Raw genomic sequence first — 21,579 nt, 5'->3', positions numbered from 1 at the left:
CCGCGGCGTCCGCGCGGTGCATTGTGGGAGTGGCGGGTAAGATGGCGGCGGCCGCCGCTGGGCTGAGTTGGAGGCGGGTGTCTTCCTCCACGGGGCCGGTGCCGCGTTCCCGCCACGGGCACCGGGCGGTCGCTATCCGAGAGTTGGTCATTATCTTCGGGGGCGGCAACGAAGGCATCGCCGATGAGCTGCACGTATACAACACAGGTGCGCTGGGCGGGGCCGCGCCGCGGACTGCGAAGGTCTGAGAGGCGGCTGGGGGGCAGTGGGGGGAAAAGCGAGGGTGGGGGCTGACAATATGGGGGAGTGGCAGCAGCCGGTCTGTCACGTCTGCCTGAGGCACCAGTCCCGTCCCAGTGAGGGCGCAGCACCCCTCCATCCCCCGAGCCTCCCGTTGGGGTAGAACATTCGTGTGGCTACTGACTGTGGCACGCGATGCAGGAATGTAGCTACAAAAGCTCTTTCAGAGGCTTTAAAAAAGGTACTGGGAGAGTGACAAGAGTGTTTGGGGACTAGTGGAGCTGAAGAGAATCAGAGAATGGGTTGGGTTGGAAGGGACCTTAAACATCGCCGAGTTCCAACTCCCCTCCATGGGCAGGAACACCTCCCCCCAGACCAGGCTTCTCAAAGCCTTGTCCAACCTGGCCTTGAACACCTCCCTAAGAGACAATACAGTTCCGTACATAGCTCTCCCTAAACTGGGGGTAAAGCATAGGTCTAGCCACTGGTTGTAGCTTGTCCAGTGACAACTACAGCAGAAAAGTAATTCCTTAGATGAGTTTCGTAGAGTAATGGAATGGTTTGGGTTGGAAGGAACCTTAAAGATCATCCAGTTCCAACTTCCCTGCCATGGGCAGGGACACTTCCCACTACATCAGGATGCCCAAGGTCCCATCCAACACCTTCAGAGATGGGACAGCCACAACCTCCCTGGGGAATTTGTTCCAGTGCCTCACCAGGACTCCTGGCAGGGGCTCGACTGAGCTGTGTGGGGCAGCCGGCAGGCTGTCTTCTGGCTGCAAAAGCTGCCTGGGTCTGAAATGGCGTGGGATGTATGCGTGGGTGAAGGGTCTTCCTGGGGCAGTGCTGTGTCGTGGCTGATGTTGTGAGGTTAATGCTGCTCTCTGGGGAAAAGGATCTTTGAAAAATCTCCTTACGCGCGTCGCCTGTCTGCTCTGCTAGCCTCTCGTCCTGGGGTGCAGAGTCTCTGCCAGGGCGGGTCTCGGCAGAACGACTAGAAACTGGGTTAGCCCCCTACTCTGCTGTCCACATCCCCTTTCTTCCCTCTGGTGGCAGCTCCCAAGAGCTGGACACACCAAAATATAGATGCTGGGTAGAAAAGTGAACATGTTGGCATCGGGAGCTTTTCCAAAGGGAGCTTTTCCAAACAGGAAGCTGCTGAGAACCAATTTTATTTGTGAAAGAGTAGATGCTTAAATAGTTACTGTAAGGGATGGTCTATGAGGCTGGAAAACTTTTGTGTAATTTCAGAGCTTGGGCTGTGATGGGTGAGTTAGTTCACTGATCTTTTCTTCTCAGGTAGCTGGTGTTTGCCGCTTGTGTAATGAACTGAAAGCGTGGAAGCGAGAGTGTGCTAACTAGGCTTTTAGTTTGTCCAGTTTTAAGAATTTTTTAAAAATTATTCTTACTGTACCCTGCCTCCCTCCTAAAAAAAACATCATAGTATCTTTAGTGAGTGTTTTTGAGAGAAGTTCTGGGAGCACAAACATTTTTTGGAGGTAGTTTATTAAGAGAAATGGCTTAATTAGTTAAGAGATTGGCTTACTGTTTGAGTTCTTCCAGACAGATTTTTCTATGGTAGGTTAAAGCAGTGATGTACTCAATCACAGTTTGGTTTTGGGGGTAGGGAGAGAGAATCTGTTAACATTTCTGGTTTGACAAGTAATCTAAAGAAAGCTTTTAGGTGGTACGGTTATGCTATCTTTCAACAAAGGTCCTGATGGTTGCCTTTCGAGCGAGTTTTAGCATTGCTTTTTTATTTTTGTGCCCTGATTTTTTGCTGAAGGTGTTTGCCCCTTCACAGCAGTGACAGTAAGGATGATGACTCAGTTATTCCAGTTTCTAGATGGGTGCTTGGCCCAAACTGACCTTTTTTTTTCCCCCCAGGGACTGAGCTGTAGGGTTGTGACCTGAGCTGCCTGAGTCTGGGACGTCGTCCATTGCTCTTGCCGTAAGAGTGATGACTTTGGAGGAGCTGGCATACAGCGAGGGCATCTTAATCCCCTGCAGCAACTTTCGCTGGAAGCTTCTAATTTCACACTTTCCTCCTCATGAAAAAAAGACTTGGGGAAAAAGGAAGCAATATTTCCTGTAATTCTTTCATTCCAGAACAGTTAAAAATGCCAGTATGCTGTTGCTGGATCAGGCAGTCTCAGTTCTTCTTTCTTGCCTCTCACATGTATCAGTGCAGTGCTCTGTAGATATTGACGTTGGTCCCAGAACACTGTGATTAGTTTTTCAGTAGGGCTATTAGGTCCAGGCATGCTGCCATGCTGCTGTAGCTCTAATAATTCTGTTTCTAGGGCTAGCTCCCTCTGAGTTAGCATAGTTATCTCTTTTGTGTGGAACTACACTTATGTTCCTCATTAGTCTCTTTTTTTGGCAAGTCTATTAAATTGCTGTGTGACCCTTGGTAACTGACTTAGTTACAGTGACCTCATGCTCATTTGTATATTGAGTAACATTGATTTGATAGAGGTGTTGGCTTTGCTTTTTATTAAAAAAGTTTTAATTCCATTAAAACACTTTCCTTTTTTTTCCCCCCCTTACCTACAGCTACAAATCAGTGGTTCCTTCCTGCTGTAAGGGGAGATATTCCTCCAGGCTGTGCAGCTCATGGATTTGTTTGTGATGGTACCAGAATACTAGTTTTTGGAGGAATGGTTGAGTATGGAAGATACAGTAATGATTTATATGAATTACAGGTAGGAAATGTATGAAATGTTTTGATATTGAGGACTACTTTATTTATATTTTTTATGAACAAATATGTTTTGTATTACCAGCTGCAGAGGAAGGTTAGATGAGCTTTGCTTCGCTCTGGGAAGAATAATCTCTTTAAATGGATTCTGAAGATGGAGAAAATCTAAATAACTTTGAAAAAGTGATTTCCATCTAGTCTAAATAAAGTATAAAATATTTACTGCTTTATGAAAGTTAGCTCTTATGTGTCCCTTTTAATGTATATCCTTAGAAAAGACCAGCATTCTCTTAAAAATAATTCAGAAAACATACAAGTGTTACTATTACCTGAATTTTATTGACTTTGAGTGACTATAAATGAAGATATTTCTGAATGTATATTTCTTGTCTTTAAGGCAAGCCGATGGCTCTGGAAAAAAGTAAAACCTCAAGCTCCTTCCACTGGATCTCCACCTTGTCCTAGACTTGGCCACAGCTTCTCTTTATATGGTAACAAGTGCTATTTATTTGGTGGCCTGGCAAATGAAAGTGAGGATTCAAATAATAATGTTCCCAGGTATGCTGGTTTGGTTTGAACTCAGTGTCTTTAAAAATACAATAAGCAGGTACAACAATGCTCTAGGGAGGCTGTCCAGTATACCAAGTATTCGTATTTGGATTGTTCATGCAAGGGGAGGGGTTTCATGCTAATAAGCTTAAATATTTCTTCTGCTGATGTATATGTAACACTTACTGGCAGCTCTGGCACTTTTGGAGGGAAACCTGAGCAGACATTGGTATTTTCAGTAGTATTTTGCGTGATTTTTTAAGAATGGCTTGTTTGTTGGAATTACTTAAATCAGCAAAGTCTCATGAGTCATCAGGGAATTCACAATGGAATTTTTCTCTATAATGCTGTGGAAAACAGTTACAAATTAATCTGATTTTTTTTTTAAAGTAACAGCGGAAGTTGCCTTTATTGTCAGCAAAAAGTGCTATAATACTACTGAGCTTTTATATCCACATTCACCTGCAGTTCAGAGCACTTATATCCACTGAGCTATAAACTGGTAATTTTAAGCTCTGTAAACATGAGGTATCTGGTGTGAATGCCAAGATTCAAAGTCTGTTATCTAAAAATAACTTGCTAATAGATTCAGCAACAAATGGCTAATTGTCTTTTGGCCAGCCTGATGACATTGGAAAAGAAAGAGATTCTTTTCACCTTTGTTGCCTTAGAGTTGCAGAAATTTGTCCCTAATGTTCCACAGCTTGTGTTCTGTATTTCTCACAACTTTGCTATTTATTCCAAGTTTGCCCATATGTAGTAATTTCTGCTAAGAGTGATGTTTATCAGTTTTGAATGTTTCTTTCGTGTAATGTAGTGTATTAAGTATGATAGGAAAGCAGGTTTCTTTAGAGGCAACAAGTTTTAATAGTTCTTTTTTCTTGTTTTAAATCCATTTAGTTTTGGTACTGTTCACAATGACATGAAATGTTTTGAGATTTTTAAAATGCTACGCTCTCCCAAGATTGGAGTTTGTGATATTTGGAAGTGGTAAGGGTGTAAAACTCATTTGTGATTGCTTATGAGAGAATTTTTCATACTCCCTCAATAATTCCCTAGATATTTAAATGACTTCTATGAACTGGAGCTGCAACATGGTTCTGGTGTTGTTGGCTGGAGTATTCCTGTGACCAAAGGGGTCTTGCCTTCTCCGCGAGAATCTCACACAGCCATTGTATACTGCAGAAAAGATTTGGGAAGTCCAAAGATGTATATTTTTGGAGGCATGTGTGGCTGTCGGCTTAATGATCTCTGGGAACTTGACATAGGTGAGTTGATTTGCCTGTAGAAGTCACTGCAGGGGCCTTTACTGGCTAAGAGGAAAAATTATACTATATAATGATTGATGGCATGATGTGCAGATATTGTTGGGGCTTACACCATGGTGTTGGCCTTTTGTAACTTCGGGGATTCAATTGATACGGCATGGTTTGCTTATATTATCCCCACTGATTTTGGTTACACTATAAGATTATTTCCTTGGAGTACTTTAAAGACTCCATTATAACTGAGTTTAATAACTATAATGAAACCATGATATATCTTTTCAATAAACTGATAAACGATTAGTTTGTCAGTATTTTCTGTGACTTTTAAAAGAAGCTTTAAGTGCTTGTAATCATGCATACTTTTTTATGATGGCCATCTTAAAAAGGTGAAATTTTGCTTTGTTGAATGTTAGAGGTACGTTGCCTCCTTAAATCTAGGTAGTGAAATACAAACTAATAAGTTGTTTTCAAGGTTTTTTATTTTTTATTCTTTTTCTTTTAGAAACCATGACCTGGTCAAGACCTGAAACTAAAGGGACAGTACCACTTCCTCGCAGTCTCCATACAGCCAATGTAATAGGAAACAAGTATGTCTGTTGTTAAAAGCTCAACTCTAGAAAGGTACACCTAGTAGGAGAATGATGATGCTTATCCACTACTGCTCAGTATAAACCATCACCTCTGTAGAATACTTTTCTGCTTCTTTTATCCTGCCTCAGTGGAAATTAAAAAGTACCATTGAAAATAGGAGGGTTTCAAACTGGCACTATTTCCATCCAGCAGGACAATCTGCCCAACCCGCAAGCAGCTTTCCAGGCTTCTTAGTGCACCTTTGTGCATTCTGGAGTGGTCTCAGATGGACCTAAGCTGTCTCTGTCAGGAACCAACTTCAGTGCCTCTGTGTCTGTGACACAGTGAATGAGCTATGCGAAGAAACTGGCCAAAGAGTGGAACTAGTTCTAGGCAAAACTGTTCCAGGCTTTTGTGGGTCAGTTTTCCTGTAGTCTGTTCCTCATTACTTTGCTACTTGTGAGTGTGGTTTGTTTTGTCAGATAGCAATGATAAAATGTACTTTTAAACATCGGTTTCCGTCCATTTCATATTAGTTTAGAAGCTGACATGAGGAGGAAGGCGAGGGGACAGTGTGAAAGTTTTGCGTCTTGTGATCCAAGAGCTTACCTTTCCGTTACTTGCATAAAATGTTATTAGTTTGTAGGCTGCATGCATTATCTCTTAAAGTTTTATATCAGACTCAGATACCGGTTTTCTAATTTTAGAATGATTTATTGAAAGGTCTGCAGTAAAGGGTTGTAGAAATTCCATATAAACGTGTGATTTCTGGAGAGTTTTAGCAGTTTGGTGGTTTGTAAAAAGACAGTATTGACTTCTGTTTCTGGGACGTTGTTTGAGGAGTGTAGAGTGGTCTTGTTTTGTTGGTTTTTTTTTAATCAGTTTACTTACTCTAAAATTTCCGAAGGTAGATGTCTGCAACAATACTTTCTAAAGAAAGTAGGCAGAAATAAAATCTGCTGTACACCAGAACTGTAAAGCACTGGAAATTTCCTGTTTTGTCCTAGTTTGAGAGAGCACATGCAGCAGATCTGGATATTAATGGCCTTTTCTTTTCTTTTTCCCTTTTCCCTCTTCTCCTATGTTTCAGAATGTATATTTTTGGTGGATGGGTTCCACAGTCAGCAGGAGGTGAAATTTCTGCTCATGATGGTGAATGGAAATGTACCGGCTCATTTTCTTATCTTAATTTGGGTCAGTGTTTCTGCCTTTCTGGGAGTGGGCATTTTGAATTAATACTTTCTTAACAGAGTAGAATAAACATTTCAAAGGCCCTGAGAGAGATTTTGGGATACACTGTTGTCGTCTTAGCTGACTAAAGAAGATGCCAGTTTATTGCATCTTTAAGAAGTGATGTTTTTTTTTTTAAATTATTTTTATTTGAACATTTAGCAGGTTTGCTGGTGCAAATCTTTGTTCATAGAACTTCAATGCTAAGTAATATAGGTAGTCCTTCTTTATTGTTAGTAGAATATAAGAAACAGATCCTGAAATAAGTGTTCTCTAAATACGATAGTACTATATCCCTGAATCCTCAACTTCTGATCTTGTGTTTGTCTGAGAGAGACAACCAGAGCTCAGAAAATTCATCCTGTATAAACTGATCATGACTTGCAAACTAATTGAAAGGTGACCTTCTCTTTGTAATACTGCAAACTGAAATGCAATTGTCTATAAATTTACTTCAATTTTCTCTGAGCAGTTAAGTGTATTAACATCTGTATTGCTTGTTTTGGAAAACATGTAGAAACTAAATTTTTCAAGTTTCATTTACTAGATACCACAGAATGGATAGGTCTGATCTCAGATTGCCAGGAGGACAAAAGTAACTTGTTACCAGGGCCAAGAGCAGGACACTGTGCTGTAGCGGTTGGCACTCGTCTATATATCTGGAGTGGTAGAGATGGTTACAGAAAAGCTTGGAACAATCAAGTTTGCTGCAAAGATCTTTGGTACCTTGATACTGGTGAGTCAGAAAAAAATAAGAGACTCTTACTATGTTCCATATTTTATTAACATATGGGAAGCTGGCAGCATTGATGATCAGAACATCTAAAGCTGTAGGAAACTCAAAGGTTATTTAAGTTTTAAAGCTTATTTAAGTAAGTCCCACTTCACTGTTGACTATTCGAAGGCTACAGCTATGACTTAAACTGAAAAAATTACAAAGACTTGTATAAAGCTTCTGAAAGAACTTTGTGGCTATATTCTGCATTGCGTGTTGTAGTCAGTAGGTACAAGGTGCTAAAGGGTGTTTTACCTAAACTCAGGGTTCCTGGTATCTCTTCTTAGTGATCTCTTCTGCTGCTACTTACTCTTTTTTACCAAACCCCTCCTTCTCTTGGGATCATTGCTGCTGCTGCTTCCTCATCTCTTGGACTGCAAAAAGAACTGTTGAATCTGAAAAAGGACCAGATTGTTCCTGGGGCTGAAGGGAATTCTGGGGGTGATGACTCATTAGTAACTGGCTTGATATCAGGACACTGAGAGGGTGTTGGGAGAGAGAGAACTAGAATAGTACTTCTAGGAGGGAGTTATTGCCTGCTCAAGCAAAAGCATGAGAATGGTTACTGGAGATTGTGAACCATTTAGGAGATAGTGTTTTCTTATTTTCTTCGCTCCCCATTAGGAAGATCTGAAGATGAGAAAGTAGCTGGAGAGGGATGTGCTTGAAAGTGCAACCTAGTCAGACATCAAGGCAAGTGAGAGGAGCAGGTCATTGGCATTGAATCGTGCCTAGGCTTCAGCCTTTGCAGAAGAATTTTGAGAGAAAACTCACTTTAGTTACAGAGGACAAGGATAAGGAAGTACAATCTTCTATGTATCCTTTCCTGGAATATGTAAAGCTTTATGAGCCACAGAGCTGTGTGCAGCCTATTAGGGAAGGAAGAGGATCTCTTGTGTTTTTAATCCCTGTAGTGATGTACATACATACAGTCCAAAGACTTACTGGCAGCAGAAGGGCCATTAAAAAACAAAGAAAGCATCAAAATGTCAGCATTTTTGAACACCCTAGAATGACACTTTGTAATTCTCTGACTTAATTGCTGCCTTTGACAACTGTCTTGTTGAATGTGATATATATTGTACATAAGTGAAAAAGGAGCTATTGATTTTGCCTGCATTATATAGATATTTCTTAAACTGGTAAAGGAGGGCAATTCCAAACATACCATCTGTGTTTTGTTGGTTTCTTGTAGAGAAACCGCCAGCACCGTCACAGGTACAGCTGATCAGAGCTACAACCAACTCTTTTCAAGTGAAATGGGATGAAGTACCTACAGTTGAAGGATATCTTCTTCAGTTACATGCTGACTCTCCAGTGCCATCAGCTGGAGTACCTGTTACTGCGGTTCCTGAGACATCAGTGCTGAGTTCACAAGGTATTAGTCAGATCATGTTACACTGATCTTTGTGCAAAGGTAGAGTAGGAGATTGCTTAAGTAGTTAATATGAGCTTGATTTTATCATCAGAGACCCTATTTCTTTGGTTGTTCCCAAAATGTGTGCGTCATAGTTTTGGAAAGCTCAGCTTTAACTTGTCTCTGTCAGTTTTGGCCAGCTCTCCAAATTTGAAGACAGTTAGATGTTTGTACAGTGCTGGGCACGATTTGAGAAAGGAAGCAGCGAGGAAAGAATTTTATCTGACTGCTCGGCCATGCAGTTTCATTTCAGTATTCATAACCAAGTCTTCCTTCAGGCAGCTTCGGGTCTCCCTCTTGCTTACTGGGATAGATTCCAACCAACTCAATACTAAGTTTTACATAACTGATTGGAATTTGCTTTCGTTTACCTGAAAGGTGGCTCTTCTCTACATCAAAGTCCACAGTCATTGCCTAGCGTCCCTTATCCAGAAATGAAGGTGGATCATCCCAGCCAAACAAATAATGTCATTCCTAATAACGTAAGTGTAAATTGAAAAATACCTGAGTGCCAAAGTAGTGTGGGAAGTGAGAGAACTGCTAAAACACTATCTCAATTTTGAAAGTCCCTGCACACTTTTTAAGCCTTAGAAAGAACCCGAAAACAAACAAAAAAAACCCCCAAAAAAGGCAGCTGCTGAAGTAGCTCTGTCTGTTTTCTTACATCCTTCTTACTTGTATGATTGACAGGCAGTCTTTTAAGTCTTCTTCCTGGTAATGCAGAAGGGGAACTGCAGCTATGTTCACTTCCAGAATGCTAACTGGGAGCCTGATGCTGTCCTCAAAATGATTGTGAAATTAATGTGGGAGGCAAAAAGGTTAAGGCACATTACTTCTTTGTTAGTGGCTTTATGCTAGTCTGCTCAGTTGTAGGTTCCTACTACAGCATAAACCTAATTATTGTCTGTTCTGGTTGTGCAGTTTTACATGTTCCACTGATTTGCTAATTTAAAAGAAAGAGAGAGGGGAGAACTCTGGCTAAAGGATGACAGTTTTAGAAATGTAGACCTTTTCTTAATTGTGTAAAGCCTCACATCTTTATGGGATCCATAATGTATTCTTATAGAAAACACTTGTAGAAGTACTATGAATTTTACCAACAGCAGAAATCTCTTTGGTGTGTGCCAGGACAGCAAAGGTTGAAAGCCTCTGTGATTTTTTATTTTTTTCTTTTTCTCCCATCCCCTCAGGTCCCCCCAGTAGAATAAATATATGTATCAATGAACTTCAGTGTAATAACATAAGAATATAAGCTCACTCTCAGATAAAATTTAATGTGTTCTTAGGGATGTTGCCAAGGCAACTTAGAGTCTTTGGTTTATAATGGCTCAGATAAAGTTGATTGTGTGGTTGGTTTCTTTAAATTAAAGTGCTAGAGGGATTTGTTGGAGGATTTTTGTTTGTTTTCAAACAAGCATTTTAATTTCATGTTTGTAACTGAAATTTCTGAACTTTGTAGTTAAACATTAACAAATGTATTGTTTTGGTTAGGTGCAAGTTTCCCTTTCATCCAACTCATTATTAAAAGTAGAAGGAAAAGACAAGGTCACAGCACCTGAAAACAAGATTACGCAGGAGACTATGAAAAACCATGCGGATGCTACAGGATTCAAAGAATCAAATGCCCCTTCTCTTTTGCCTGTTTGTACTTCAAGTAAGATGACTATAGAATAAAACTAATTTAAAAGTGGGAGTTAACCTTGTTTTATGTATGAGATGAATTTTATTTCTGTCTTGTGATTTAAAATTATTTAGAGGTTTTTGTAGTTTAAAAAGAAGTAACTTGTGTTAGTTATTACTGTACATAATTTTAGAAGATACAAGGGAAAATGAAATCTTAAGTTGTTTGAATAGTTGCAAGTGATGTGAAATTTTCAGTGTACTCATTGTTATGGTGGAAAATGTCTCTTTAAGCATAAATAGCCCTTTTTAACATCAGAGAACAGACTGGCAGGACCAGATTAATTTTACAACATTAAGCTGATAGTAACTCCAGGCTCTCTTTGGCGCTACTTCTGTCAGGTAATAGCGAAAAGCTATTAGCTGATGTGGAGTTTTAGGTGATGTAGAGAGCAGCATGTTTCTCTCTCCCTGTAGAGGAAACAGAAGATGAGTAGACACTGATTTAGGTGTTTCACTGAAGTACCTTAAGTTCAGTGGGGTGAATCCAGGCTCAATTATCTGACCTGCTTATGTGACTTTCATGTAATTGTTGGCTTTTCATGTTCTTCACAGTGTGATTTAAGCATTGTGTGAAAATTTTGGATCTTCCTGCTAAGTGAGAAACTGACTTCAACAGTGGTTATTTTTAAAGTTGATTGTTACAGATCTGTGACACTGATCTGTGTAGATACTTTTTATTAGAATTTTTTTCCAAATTAAACATTTTGTAACCAATTAGCCATAGAATAGCAAGCTTAAATGAAATTGCCATTTTAGTTTAACTGTTTACGTATTTATGACTATTCAGACACTCTCATTAAGTTATATACTTGAAGAAAGCATTAGCAATTAATATAATTGGATCTATTCTAACCCAAATCTGAGCTAAACTCTGGTTTTATATGAAACTAAAACCATTAGATCAAGTTGAGATTTGTTAGGTGTTATCAATATTGAATTCTGGTTAATATTTTCCTTTTTTAAGGTCCTCAGACTTCAGCAAATGTAGGTGAATTACATGACTTGGACAAACGAACTGTAAATCCTGATGCTTCTGTATCCAGTACCTCCAGCGCACAAACTATGGTAACCCAGCAGGCTGTTAAAACTGAATCATCAAGTACAAATGGGGCAGTTGTTAAAGATGAAACTTCACTAACAACATTCAATTCAAAATCTGAAGGTTTGAAATGTGTTTCACGTACTGTATTTTGAGCCATATATATCTAAGGCCATCAGAGTTCTTCTGGTGTGGTGGGATTCCCATCTTGACTGCTACTTGGGAATGAGATAGGGCTTTGGGCCTTGAGGACCTAGGGCAGCCTGGGTGATCTCTGCTATGATTTAGGTGTCTTTTGAAATCAGGATGTTCCTTTTATACGTTTGTAAGCCAGTTTGTTTCTTGTAGGTGAAAAATCCTTTGAATCTTCATTTGTGCAGAAGCCCATTTTCTAAATAGCAGCGGCAACCAGTTGTGGTGCCCATAGCACATTTGCTTTCATTCAGTGATTGTGTTTATTTAGTCACCAAAAAACTACAAATAGCAACCTTAGATGGTTTTGATTTTAAACAATTGGCCTCTGTAACAAACATGGCCAGTTCATGTGGCTAGTTCACAGCTAGTCAAATGTGGTGACCTCTTCAGTCTGCTTGAGATATGAGAAATGAGCAGCAATGCAGGAACAAATCATATTGGTAGATTTTTGAAGTTCTGTTTTTCGTTGAGTGTCAACAGGCTGTATTTGGTATTGTTTCGAGTTTTAACTAAAGAGCTGTATTCGCCTATTGACACTGTGTGAGCAGTGTAATTTTTATCAAACAGTATTATATTTTATAAGCAAAACACAGAAACATAAGTATAGAATACTAATATTCTGTTGCGTTGCCTATGTGCTTTAACTTTTTTTTTTTAAGATTTAATTTTTAATACATTTTCTTTTCCCATTTGTTTGCATTCTTTAAAGATTCACTTCTCATGTTCAGAATTCTGACTGAACCAGTGTTGGAAACAATGCATGCAGGATTCCATGCTTAGACAATTCATACAGTGTTCTTAGTATGTGCCTCAATCTGGTATTTAGATTATTCGTTCACAAATATTTCATATTGCTTTCATAATTCTGTCACTTCTTAATATTTCCTTAGGGTCCTGCCTTCTGTTTGCATTATCTGTAGCAGACCACAGTGCCAGGCTCTTACAGTTGTTCTGTGAATATGATGCAAGCCAAAATTAGTTGTTGGTGTTATAAATAGAACTGCATGCAAAAGAAGTCCAGGATGTACTTTTGCAACAGATACTTGTAAATGGCAATTGAGGTCAACTTTTATGCTCTGTAGACTTTGTGTTAAATTTTTCATATCAGTTAAGCTTTTTAAATATAACTTTTTGTTTCTAGCTGCTGAAACTACTTGCATCACTCCTTCGACGAGGGTCAACACCGGACAGACAAATGATTCACACTCCTCTGTAAGTCTGAAGAAGTATAATCGAACTGCTATATCTGTTGTTCTGTTAATTAGTTGTAAGGGCTCTACTGTTTTCCTTTCATTATCTCTCTGAAAGAAGAGCAATGTATATTTAGGGCTTGCAGTGAATAAAATAACTCTGGGGTAAACATTTCTGTTGTAAAACTAATTGCATTGTGTGGGTTTGATTTGAGTCTAAGTAGCAGTTGTGTAGCTGGGAGGAGATCCAAGTCTGTATTTCAGCTGTTGAATCATTTTTATTGACTGGCACAGTGGAACGGTCTTTCTGCTGCATGATGTGCAAATGTAAAATGTGTTTCTGTATGCACAACTGAATTTAAAATGAAGTATGTATTAGATCAGACTAGCGTTAGCTGCTGATCTATAGATTTGAAACGTAACTAAACTGACATCTTGATGTTTTTCCCTAGAGGAGATGGGGACTGGCTATGCAAGCTGTAAATACTACCTGAAAAAGTAAATGCTTCCTATTTCACCTGCTTACAACTTAATACACAAAACCAAGGTGCCAGTGTTGCCACAAAAAGAGAGGAGCTAAGGATGGGAAGAAGCAGCTGCTACTGAAGGGTTGGGGTGCTTTTGCCGAGAGTAGCTGCCGTTCCTGCCCTTTTTCCATAGGATCATGGCCCATGTGCGCTGGGCACAATGACCATGCAAGCACTCTCCCTGGTGCCTGGAGACAAACAAGAGAGACGGTTTGTCTTTGTGGGTCAGTCAGAAACGGTTCCCATGCCCTCCACCACAATCACCCCATGCCACAGCAGAGGCACTGTTCTCAGCTGCAAGCAAGCTGAATGGTTTTGGTTGGAAAAGACCTTTAAGATCATCAAGTCCAACCACTGATCAAGCTCTGCAAAGTCTGTCACTAGACCATGTCCCCAAGTACAACATCTACTCAACTTTTAAACACCATCTCCAGCAATGGTGATGCAGCCACCTCCCTGGGCAGCCCATTCCAATGCTTGACAACCCTTTCAGTAAAGAAGTTCCTCCTAATATCCAACCTAAATCTTCCCTGGTGCATCTTGAGGCCATTTCCCCTTGTCCTGTCACTAGCTACCAGGGAGAAACCAATCCTCGCCTCACTACAACCTGCTTTTAAGTAATTTTGGAGAGCAGTAAGCCTGAAAGAGAGTATGTTTGGGGCCGAGAGATAGCTCAGTCCCAGGTAGAGCTACTTGGTGTTGGACTGTGTTGTGGAACTTCTTGACCTCTGAGTGAAGTTAACTCACAACTACATGCTGCTAGAGCCACCTACAAAAAAAAAAAAAGCTGCTACAGCTTTAAACTTCTTCCCCTCCCTGTCTAAACCAGAATGTCAGAGGTGACATCCCAACTGTTTGGTTTTTTTAAAATGTTGGACTGTGAATCAATGTGTAACAACCAACTGGTTTTTAACACTACTTTAATAACATATACATATTCATTTGAAGTGTAAAGTAACACTGGTATAACAGGAGGTTGTCTCTTACATACACTAGAGTCTTAACATTTTTTTTACATTGTGTTAAGTGGTCTACATAACATGTTCTTCGCATATCAGAAAGCCCCACAAAGGCAGATGGCACCAGCGAAAACGAGAGACCGGCAGTGGTACGATGTTGGAATTTTTAAGAACAACAGCGCTGTGGTGAGCCAGTTCTACTTGCTTCCTGAGGAAACGCTGAACTTCTCTAACAAGGTAGTCGCTATTTCTTCTCTGACAAAACTCGCACATACGTAGTTTGGAATCTGTTGCTCATGTGGTTGACAACAGAACCTGGGGTTTTCTGATACTGTAGCAGGATCTGGTGCTTATAAGAGTTTTGTATTTTGTGACCGGTAGTTTCGTATGTATTTTGCTCACCTTTTTTTACCATTTCCTGAAACACATTAATTCTCTTCTGTTGTTTTTGTCTGATAAAATGCAACATCTTATTTTGCTATTGTTAATTCTTTGTATATTTTTATTTCTAGACTTTGGAAAAATTTTAAACCTGGTGAACTTTCAAACCAGTAAAAATTCTTAAAAACTGAAATGTTTTGATGGAAGTTTATTCTCTATTTCCAGAATCTGCTCACAAATTGTTAAAGATACTAATAAACACAAGCTAGCCTGTTGAATAGACAAAATATGAAACTATACTGTGTTTTGTATCAGGTTTCTCTAACTTAATGTTGTTGCACATGTAAATTTATATCTGAAAATGCTGCAGGTGTGAAACTTGAAAAAATGCTGCAGTTTTGATGGCGAAAGTGAAAATTAATGATGTCCTAGTGAACTGGAATGAGTATGTGTTTTCTTGAGAGAGAAGCAAAAGAACAGACTTGAAATTTCTATAGTGAAGTACTTTCAAAGATACTGCATATCTGGGTTCTAAAGAACGTAGTACATTTTTCAGTGTTTACATTGGTTATGATTTCTTATGTGTTATTCAGAAGGAAAACACTTCCACTGGAAGTTTAAACGACACATTAATACATATCTAAACATGGAAATACAGTAGCACAAAATGTCGCAGAAACCTATTTGTTACCAACTTACAGTGCTTTTCTTTAAAAATATTTTGGTTACCTGCACATCAAATTGCAACTATAGTTCTAAAAGAAAAATATTTTTTCATAGTATCACATAATAGTTTGGGCTGGAAGAGACTTTCAAGATCATCCAGTTCCAACCCCTCTGCCAGGGGCAGGGACGCCTCCCACCAGACCAGGCTGCTCAAGGCCCCATCCAACCTGGCCAACTCTTTTTAGGACAGAAGAGTATGCTAATTAAATCATAATCTATACAGTTGGAAATGCTACTTTGCTTTTACTTTCCCGAGTAAAAATAGCTAAGTAGCTCAATTTAAATGACTGTTAAAAATGGGAGGTTTTTTTTGTTAAAGATGTAGCCTCATATTGCATCTTGGATCCGGTTTTTTGAGATAAGGTAGTGCGTCACTCGAACCTTCTTCTAAATACTGATTTAAGTACAAAAGTATTAGATAGGTTTTTGGTTTCAATTAAATTTATTAAACTCTGTTTATCACTACCCACTTTGTATTTTTTTAGACTAATTGTGTTTGGAATATTTTAAAAATTAACTCGATTGTTGCTTTATTTTCAGATGGGAAGTGCGAATGTACCGGACTACAGATTACTTAAGAAACAGGATCTTTTTCCAGGCACTGTGTACAGGTTCAGAGTTGCTGCAATTAATGGCTGTGGTGTTGGGCCTTTCAGTAAAATCAGTGAATTCAAAACTTGCATTCCAGGTTTTCCTGGAGCTCCTTCAACAGTCAAAATCACCAAGGTGAGAAATATAAATAATTCTAGTTTTGATGTATAAAGTTCTAGTCACAACCTAATCTCAGATGTATAGTTGTTCTGTTGTTGGGTGTTTTTACAAGTTAAAACTGTCATATCAAATAGTGTAAAATGCTTACTTGGCTAATTGTGCTCAGTGTAATATTCTTGAAGAAAATTTCTGTAAAGAGTTATTTTAAGACTTAGTGAGCATGTTACCAGATACACATCCTACTCAAATCATCTGATAGTTTCCCTGTGGTTTTCTCTTTCTGCATCCTTAAATCTATGGGGTTCTACTGTGCTTTTTTTAAAAAAAAAAGTCAAAAGATGCATCCTTGCCTTCAAAGAGTGATAGTGTTATTAGATTTTTATTTTTAGAGGTTTCCTTGTATTTTTACGTTTTATATACCTATATATAGTTTACATGAGCCAGAAATGCACATACACAGCCCAGAAGGCCAGTTGTATCCTGCATGGCCAGCAGTTTGAGGGAGGTGGTTCTGCCCCCTCTACTCCACTCTTATGAGATCTGACCTGGAGTACTGTGTCCAGTTCTGAAATCCCCAACTTAAGAAGGACATGGAATTGTTGAAATGGGTCCAGAGGAGGGCCACAAAGATGATCAGAGGGCTGGAACACCTCTGTGGGGAGAGGCTGAGAGAGTTGGCGTTGTTCAGCCTGGAGAAGAGAAGGCGCTGGGGGAGACATTATAGCGACCTTCCAGTACCTGAAAGAGGCTGCAGGAAAGCTGGGGAGGGACTGTTCATGAAGGCATGGAGTGATAGGATGAGGGGGAATGGCTTTAAATTGGAATGGGGAAGATTTAGATTAGACATTGGGAAGAATTTCTTCATGCTGAGAGTGGTGAGGCACTGGCACAGGTTGCCCAGGGAAGTTGTGGCTGCCCCATTCCTGGAACTGTTCACGGCCAGGTTGGATGGGGCCTTGAGCAGCCTGGTCTGGTGGGAGGTGTCCCTGCTCATGGCAGGGGGGTTGGAACTGAATGGTCTTCAAGGTCTCTTCCAACCCAATCCATTCTCTGATTCTGTGATTAGAGTATCCATTGCTTACCTATATACTATATACTGTTTTCTCCTTTTTCTTCAGAGTGTAGACTGTATTCATCTTTCCTGGGAGCCTCCTGCTTCACCCTCTGGAAATATTTTAGAATATTCTGCCTATTTAGCGATCCGTTCCACACAATTACAGGAAAATCCAAGTCAGCTTGTATTTATGAGAATATACTGTGGTCTTAAAACGTCGTGCATAGTGACTGCTGCCCAGCTTTCCAATGCTCATGTTGATTACACTTCTCGACCTGCTATTGTATTCAGAATTTCTGCAAAGAATGAGAGAGGATACGGACCAGCCACACAAGTTCGGTGGCTGCAAGGTAAAGTGTGTCAGACACCACGTTTAAATGGGCAGTGAAGAAAACAGAGCACTGTGTCTCTAGAACCAACACTTTTCTCAGCAGTGCATGTGAAATTCTTGAAATGTTTTGTTCATTATTGAAAATGTTAAGAAAATTTAGTTGCTGAATTTGGCGTAAGATTAAAATTTTTTTTTTATAATTGTTCACAAGCAAAGAGAAGCAAGTACTGAAATGGTGATTATTGAGCCTTACCCAGCTGCTCAAATAATAAGAGTCTAGTAAGCTTGTCATTTCTCTGGGCTTCACTTCAGCTCAAAAACTTTTCATTCTAATAAGAAGTAATCAGTTATGTGCATGGGTGTGATCAGGGTTTTATCCCAACCTTTTCCCCCCTCTGTATTATAAACATTTTTCATAAGGTGACATAGGTACATCTATGCATCACAAAAATAAGTCTGTATTACAGCCAGAAGAGGTTCTGTGTTCATGTCTCTGTGCTTGAATTTGTGCACGTTCATAATGAGTTGAGGATGGGAATACATCCACTGACAATAAAGATTAGTTTTTAGCCTGATCAGTTCTGGCTCATCTTCTAAGTAAGCCAGTCCAGGGGCTCAAGACAAGTTTTGCCGGCTTTTCCTCTCATCCTACTCCTTTCCTTTTCTGGCGTAGCTTTTTGCTAGCTGGGAGCTGGCTTTGCTCATCAAGAGCTCCTGTGAGCATGGAGAAGGTTAGGAAGGGCAGAGCAGGGGGAGCAATGAAGTGTTGGATCAATGTAGGGGACCTCTCAGTTCCTGGGCTGTGATACATGGGGTGTGCTTGAAAGCCAACTGTTGAATACACAGCTGCTTTTCTTTTAACATGCCTTTTTCCTAAGGTGGAGAACAACAGTGAAGGAATCTTTAGTATTCCAGTGCTGTTTTATCCCTTTAATTGTCAAGGTTTTTGACCGTGATCTATATCCCAGAACTCTGAAACAGCAGTTGTTTGAAAGTGTTTGACTGTACTGTGTGAAATTACGAAAAATTTAACAGATGTCTCCTTCTTTTTGCAGATATGAAAACATCAAGCTCAAAGTAGAAACAACATAATCTCAAGTTTGGAATGTAGTGTTTAATCTAGCTCTTGTACTATTTGTAAATGCTACGAATATTTTTGCATTGTTTTTATCTTAAAAATATATAACCTTTTTTATGTTTGAAACATCAGCGCTACATAGCCTTGCTCAGGTGTGAGTACCACAAAGAAACTATATTGAAAATGGCAGGGTGGAGGACGATGTTCTATCCAGTAGCTCTTTTTGGTTGCAATAGTTGAAACGTAAGAAATACACAGTTTCAAATAAAAAAAAATAAATAAGGAATTGGCACATGCAGTAGTGTTTGAAGTAGAGTCCCTATGATTGCTACAGATGTCACATAGATAATTCCTAAGATTTGGTATACGAGCAACTTCTGTTTGGTTTCAGTTCCTTATACCACATTCTTCATTGTGGTGCCTGAGTACAAGGCAAGAATTTCCAGTTATTATATAGTAACTTAAAATGTATAAATATTTTAATATATACTTTTTTGTAAAGAAGTGATTTTTCTACTATTTGTAACAAATATCTTAATCTTGAAAGATATCTCCCGAAGATTTAAAAAGAAGATGATAAACTTAGTAATTTCTCTTATTACAGAAAACATAAATTCATTGTAAATGCACTACTAATATTTAGAATTATCCTTTTGTAGTTGTACAAATATTAAACTTGTAAATACCAATGTTTACAAGAGACCATTCTGGTCTTGTATTAAAACTTCCATGAGATTCATTGTTTTTTTTTTTTTAAATCCATATGCTTTGCTTTTAGCATATGCTTGCTTTTTGCACTAATAATAACTTACCTCATTCCTGTGTTTGTAATCACTTGTGTTGCTTCCATAATGTTTCTGTAAAGCTTCAATCTGAAAATTTTAACCAAAGTTTAGAATACACGGTAAGCAATTTTGCACATATTATATGGCAACTTCCAACAGATTTATTCCAGTTAATCTTCTTAAGTGCTTGTTTGCTTTACCAGTATATTCTACCAATCAAGTTCAGTATTTCCCTGTCAAGTTCAGTGTCTCCCTTTTACTATGCATCCTTTTACATTAACTAGCTAGCTGATAAATTCAACAAGCGTTACTTCTAGGAATAGATTGATCTATTCCTATGCTAAAAGAAAAAGAAATTGTTCACAGTAGTTAAATAAAGGTAAACATTTTAAATGCTATTTATGTATCTATATATAAATCTATGTTTACCAAAGTGTAGAGGAAAATGGCTGAGTTGGACAAGGTCACTAGGTGAATAGATTGAGGCACCTAAATAAGATATATTTTAAAATACAATCTAAATTATTTGCTGTGCAATGAAGTTTATACTTTGCACTTTAATTTTGCCCTGAATGCCAAAAGACTGTACATCAAGGTAGAATTTCTTGCCTCTGCCAGTTAAATTTGTCTTAAGAGGGTTTGTAAATATATAAACTAAAATAAATGATGTGCCTGGTTTGATGGGAGAAGTGTCACTAAAATGCTAGAGGTTTAACAGCGCAAGTATCCCAGAGCAGATTTAATAGCCAAGTTAGCTGCCCTGAGAATCGGGATTGTAGTGGAAGTACTGATACAGCCTTAATTATCACAACGCATCACGTGCTACAATAGCATATCAAGAAGTGCTGGGGACCATAAATCGCTATAGTAGTGTTAATTGTGGCACAGGAGTAATCCATGTGGTTTTACTCCGGAGAAAAATCTTGTGTTTATGACAATGACAGCTATCCCAGATTCACTTTAAACAGTGTTTATATAGTATGAATGTATAGGACTTTTCCTGAAGTTAAATGGCTTTAAAATATTTGTGTTTTAATGGTCCATTTCATCAAGTATGATATCACTACCAATACTGTCTGATAATTAAAATACCATACAGACAAACTGTTAACTAGAAGAATAGAACTTGTTTTTTTCTTACTAGTACTGTGAAAGAAGCCTTTAGAGAAAAACACTTGTGGCTTTGATTTTGTTGGTTGATAGCTGTGATTGTAGAGTTGTTATTTAAGAATAAAGTCTCTTGGGTATGTCTGGGTGGAGTTTTTTGCACTTGGTTTCACATGCTTTGCACAATTTCTTTTTCAGTGGGTATGTCACAACCTACCAAAGGGTAAAACTGTGGCGTTTTCAATGAAAGTATAATTTCCTTGTAAGTGTGCTTTCTTCAGCTGACTTGACATGAGATGTCACTTTCTCTTCTTTGTTGAAGCTGGGTGATGTTGAATAGTGATCATATGCAAGTCTTCAGTTTCTCAGTTTTACTTTAAAATGAAATTGTGGTATACGCTGTAAAATACACTCTGTGGTCTGTTTTGAAAACTGTATTTATAATGTCTGAATCCCACCTGTTTGCCTATCAACTAGATATCAGACAAATACTGATTCTCCGATTTTCAGTTCATTTGGAAGACTGTTGACACTGGCTCTTTGAGAATCCGTGTTATCCATTTATTTCATATCTTGCTAAAGCACATATAACGGAAGCTGAAATCTGTCAGACGGCAGTATCCATATTGTAGAAGTGTCTAGGTTTACTAAACAACTTGGGGAAGCTGTGCCTGTGTAAGCATAGGACAGTCGTGTCAGTTAGGGCAGACACTGCTACAGCTTCAACTTAAGAATGTTCTTGTAACAGTGGAAATGAAGTGAACAATAACCTACACTTTGTGTTTTCAAAGTAATTATAGCAATATCTTTTGAATGTAGTTTGAAGTAGAGCACATGATCATGCCATAAACTCTGAAGATGTAATAAGTATTACTGTTGTTATCTGATATTTCAGGATAGCAAATTTGATGTGAACTTAGTCTTACAGCCTGTTACTTAATGACCTCTACAAGGAAACTGACATTTTGTACAATTGAAGTTATCAGTCTTATTTCAAAGTCATTGTTTGTTCTTTGTAATAAAGTGGTTGTCCTACCAGAATGCATTGTAAACACTGAAGCCT

General features: G+C 38.8%; 1 protein-coding gene across 1 annotated transcript; it reads left to right on the top strand.

Annotated features, from left to right (window-relative positions):
* Positions 1–29: 29 nt before the first annotated feature.
* On the top strand, positions 30–21,579 carry HCFC2 (host cell factor C2). Its single transcript, XM_054065895.1, has 16 exons — positions 30–207; positions 2,797–2,945; positions 3,339–3,499; positions 4,550–4,758; positions 5,261–5,345; positions 6,419–6,522; positions 7,106–7,294; positions 8,529–8,711; positions 9,129–9,232; positions 10,242–10,404; positions 11,398–11,595; positions 12,809–12,879; positions 14,443–14,580; positions 15,991–16,176; positions 17,280–17,565; positions 18,602–21,579. The coding sequence occupies exons 1-16, from the start codon at positions 42–44 to the stop codon at positions 18,625–18,627; spliced, it is 2,418 nt and encodes an 805-aa protein (XP_053921870.1). The 5' UTR covers positions 30–41; the 3' UTR covers positions 18,628–21,579.

Source organism: Cuculus canorus, chromosome 1 (genome assembly GCF_017976375.1).
Source record: "Cuculus canorus isolate bCucCan1 chromosome 1, bCucCan1.pri, whole genome shotgun sequence".
Lineage (NCBI taxonomy): Eukaryota > Metazoa > Chordata > Aves > Cuculiformes > Cuculidae > Cuculus > Cuculus canorus.
This window is presented reverse-complemented; position numbering and strand designations above follow the sequence as displayed.

Coding starts and splice junctions, on each gene's coding strand:
- HCFC2 (XM_054065895.1), top strand. CDS start 42: ATGGCGGCGGCCGCCGCTGGGCTGAGTTGGAGGCGGGTGTCTTCCTCC. Junction 16,177..17,279: donor CAACAGTCAAAATCACCAAG/GTGAGAAATATA, acceptor CTTTTTCTTCAG/AGTGTAGACTGTATTCATCT. Junction 17,566..18,601: donor ACAAGTTCGGTGGCTGCAAG/GTAAAGTGTGTC, acceptor TTCTTTTTGCAG/ATATGAAAACATCAAGCTCA.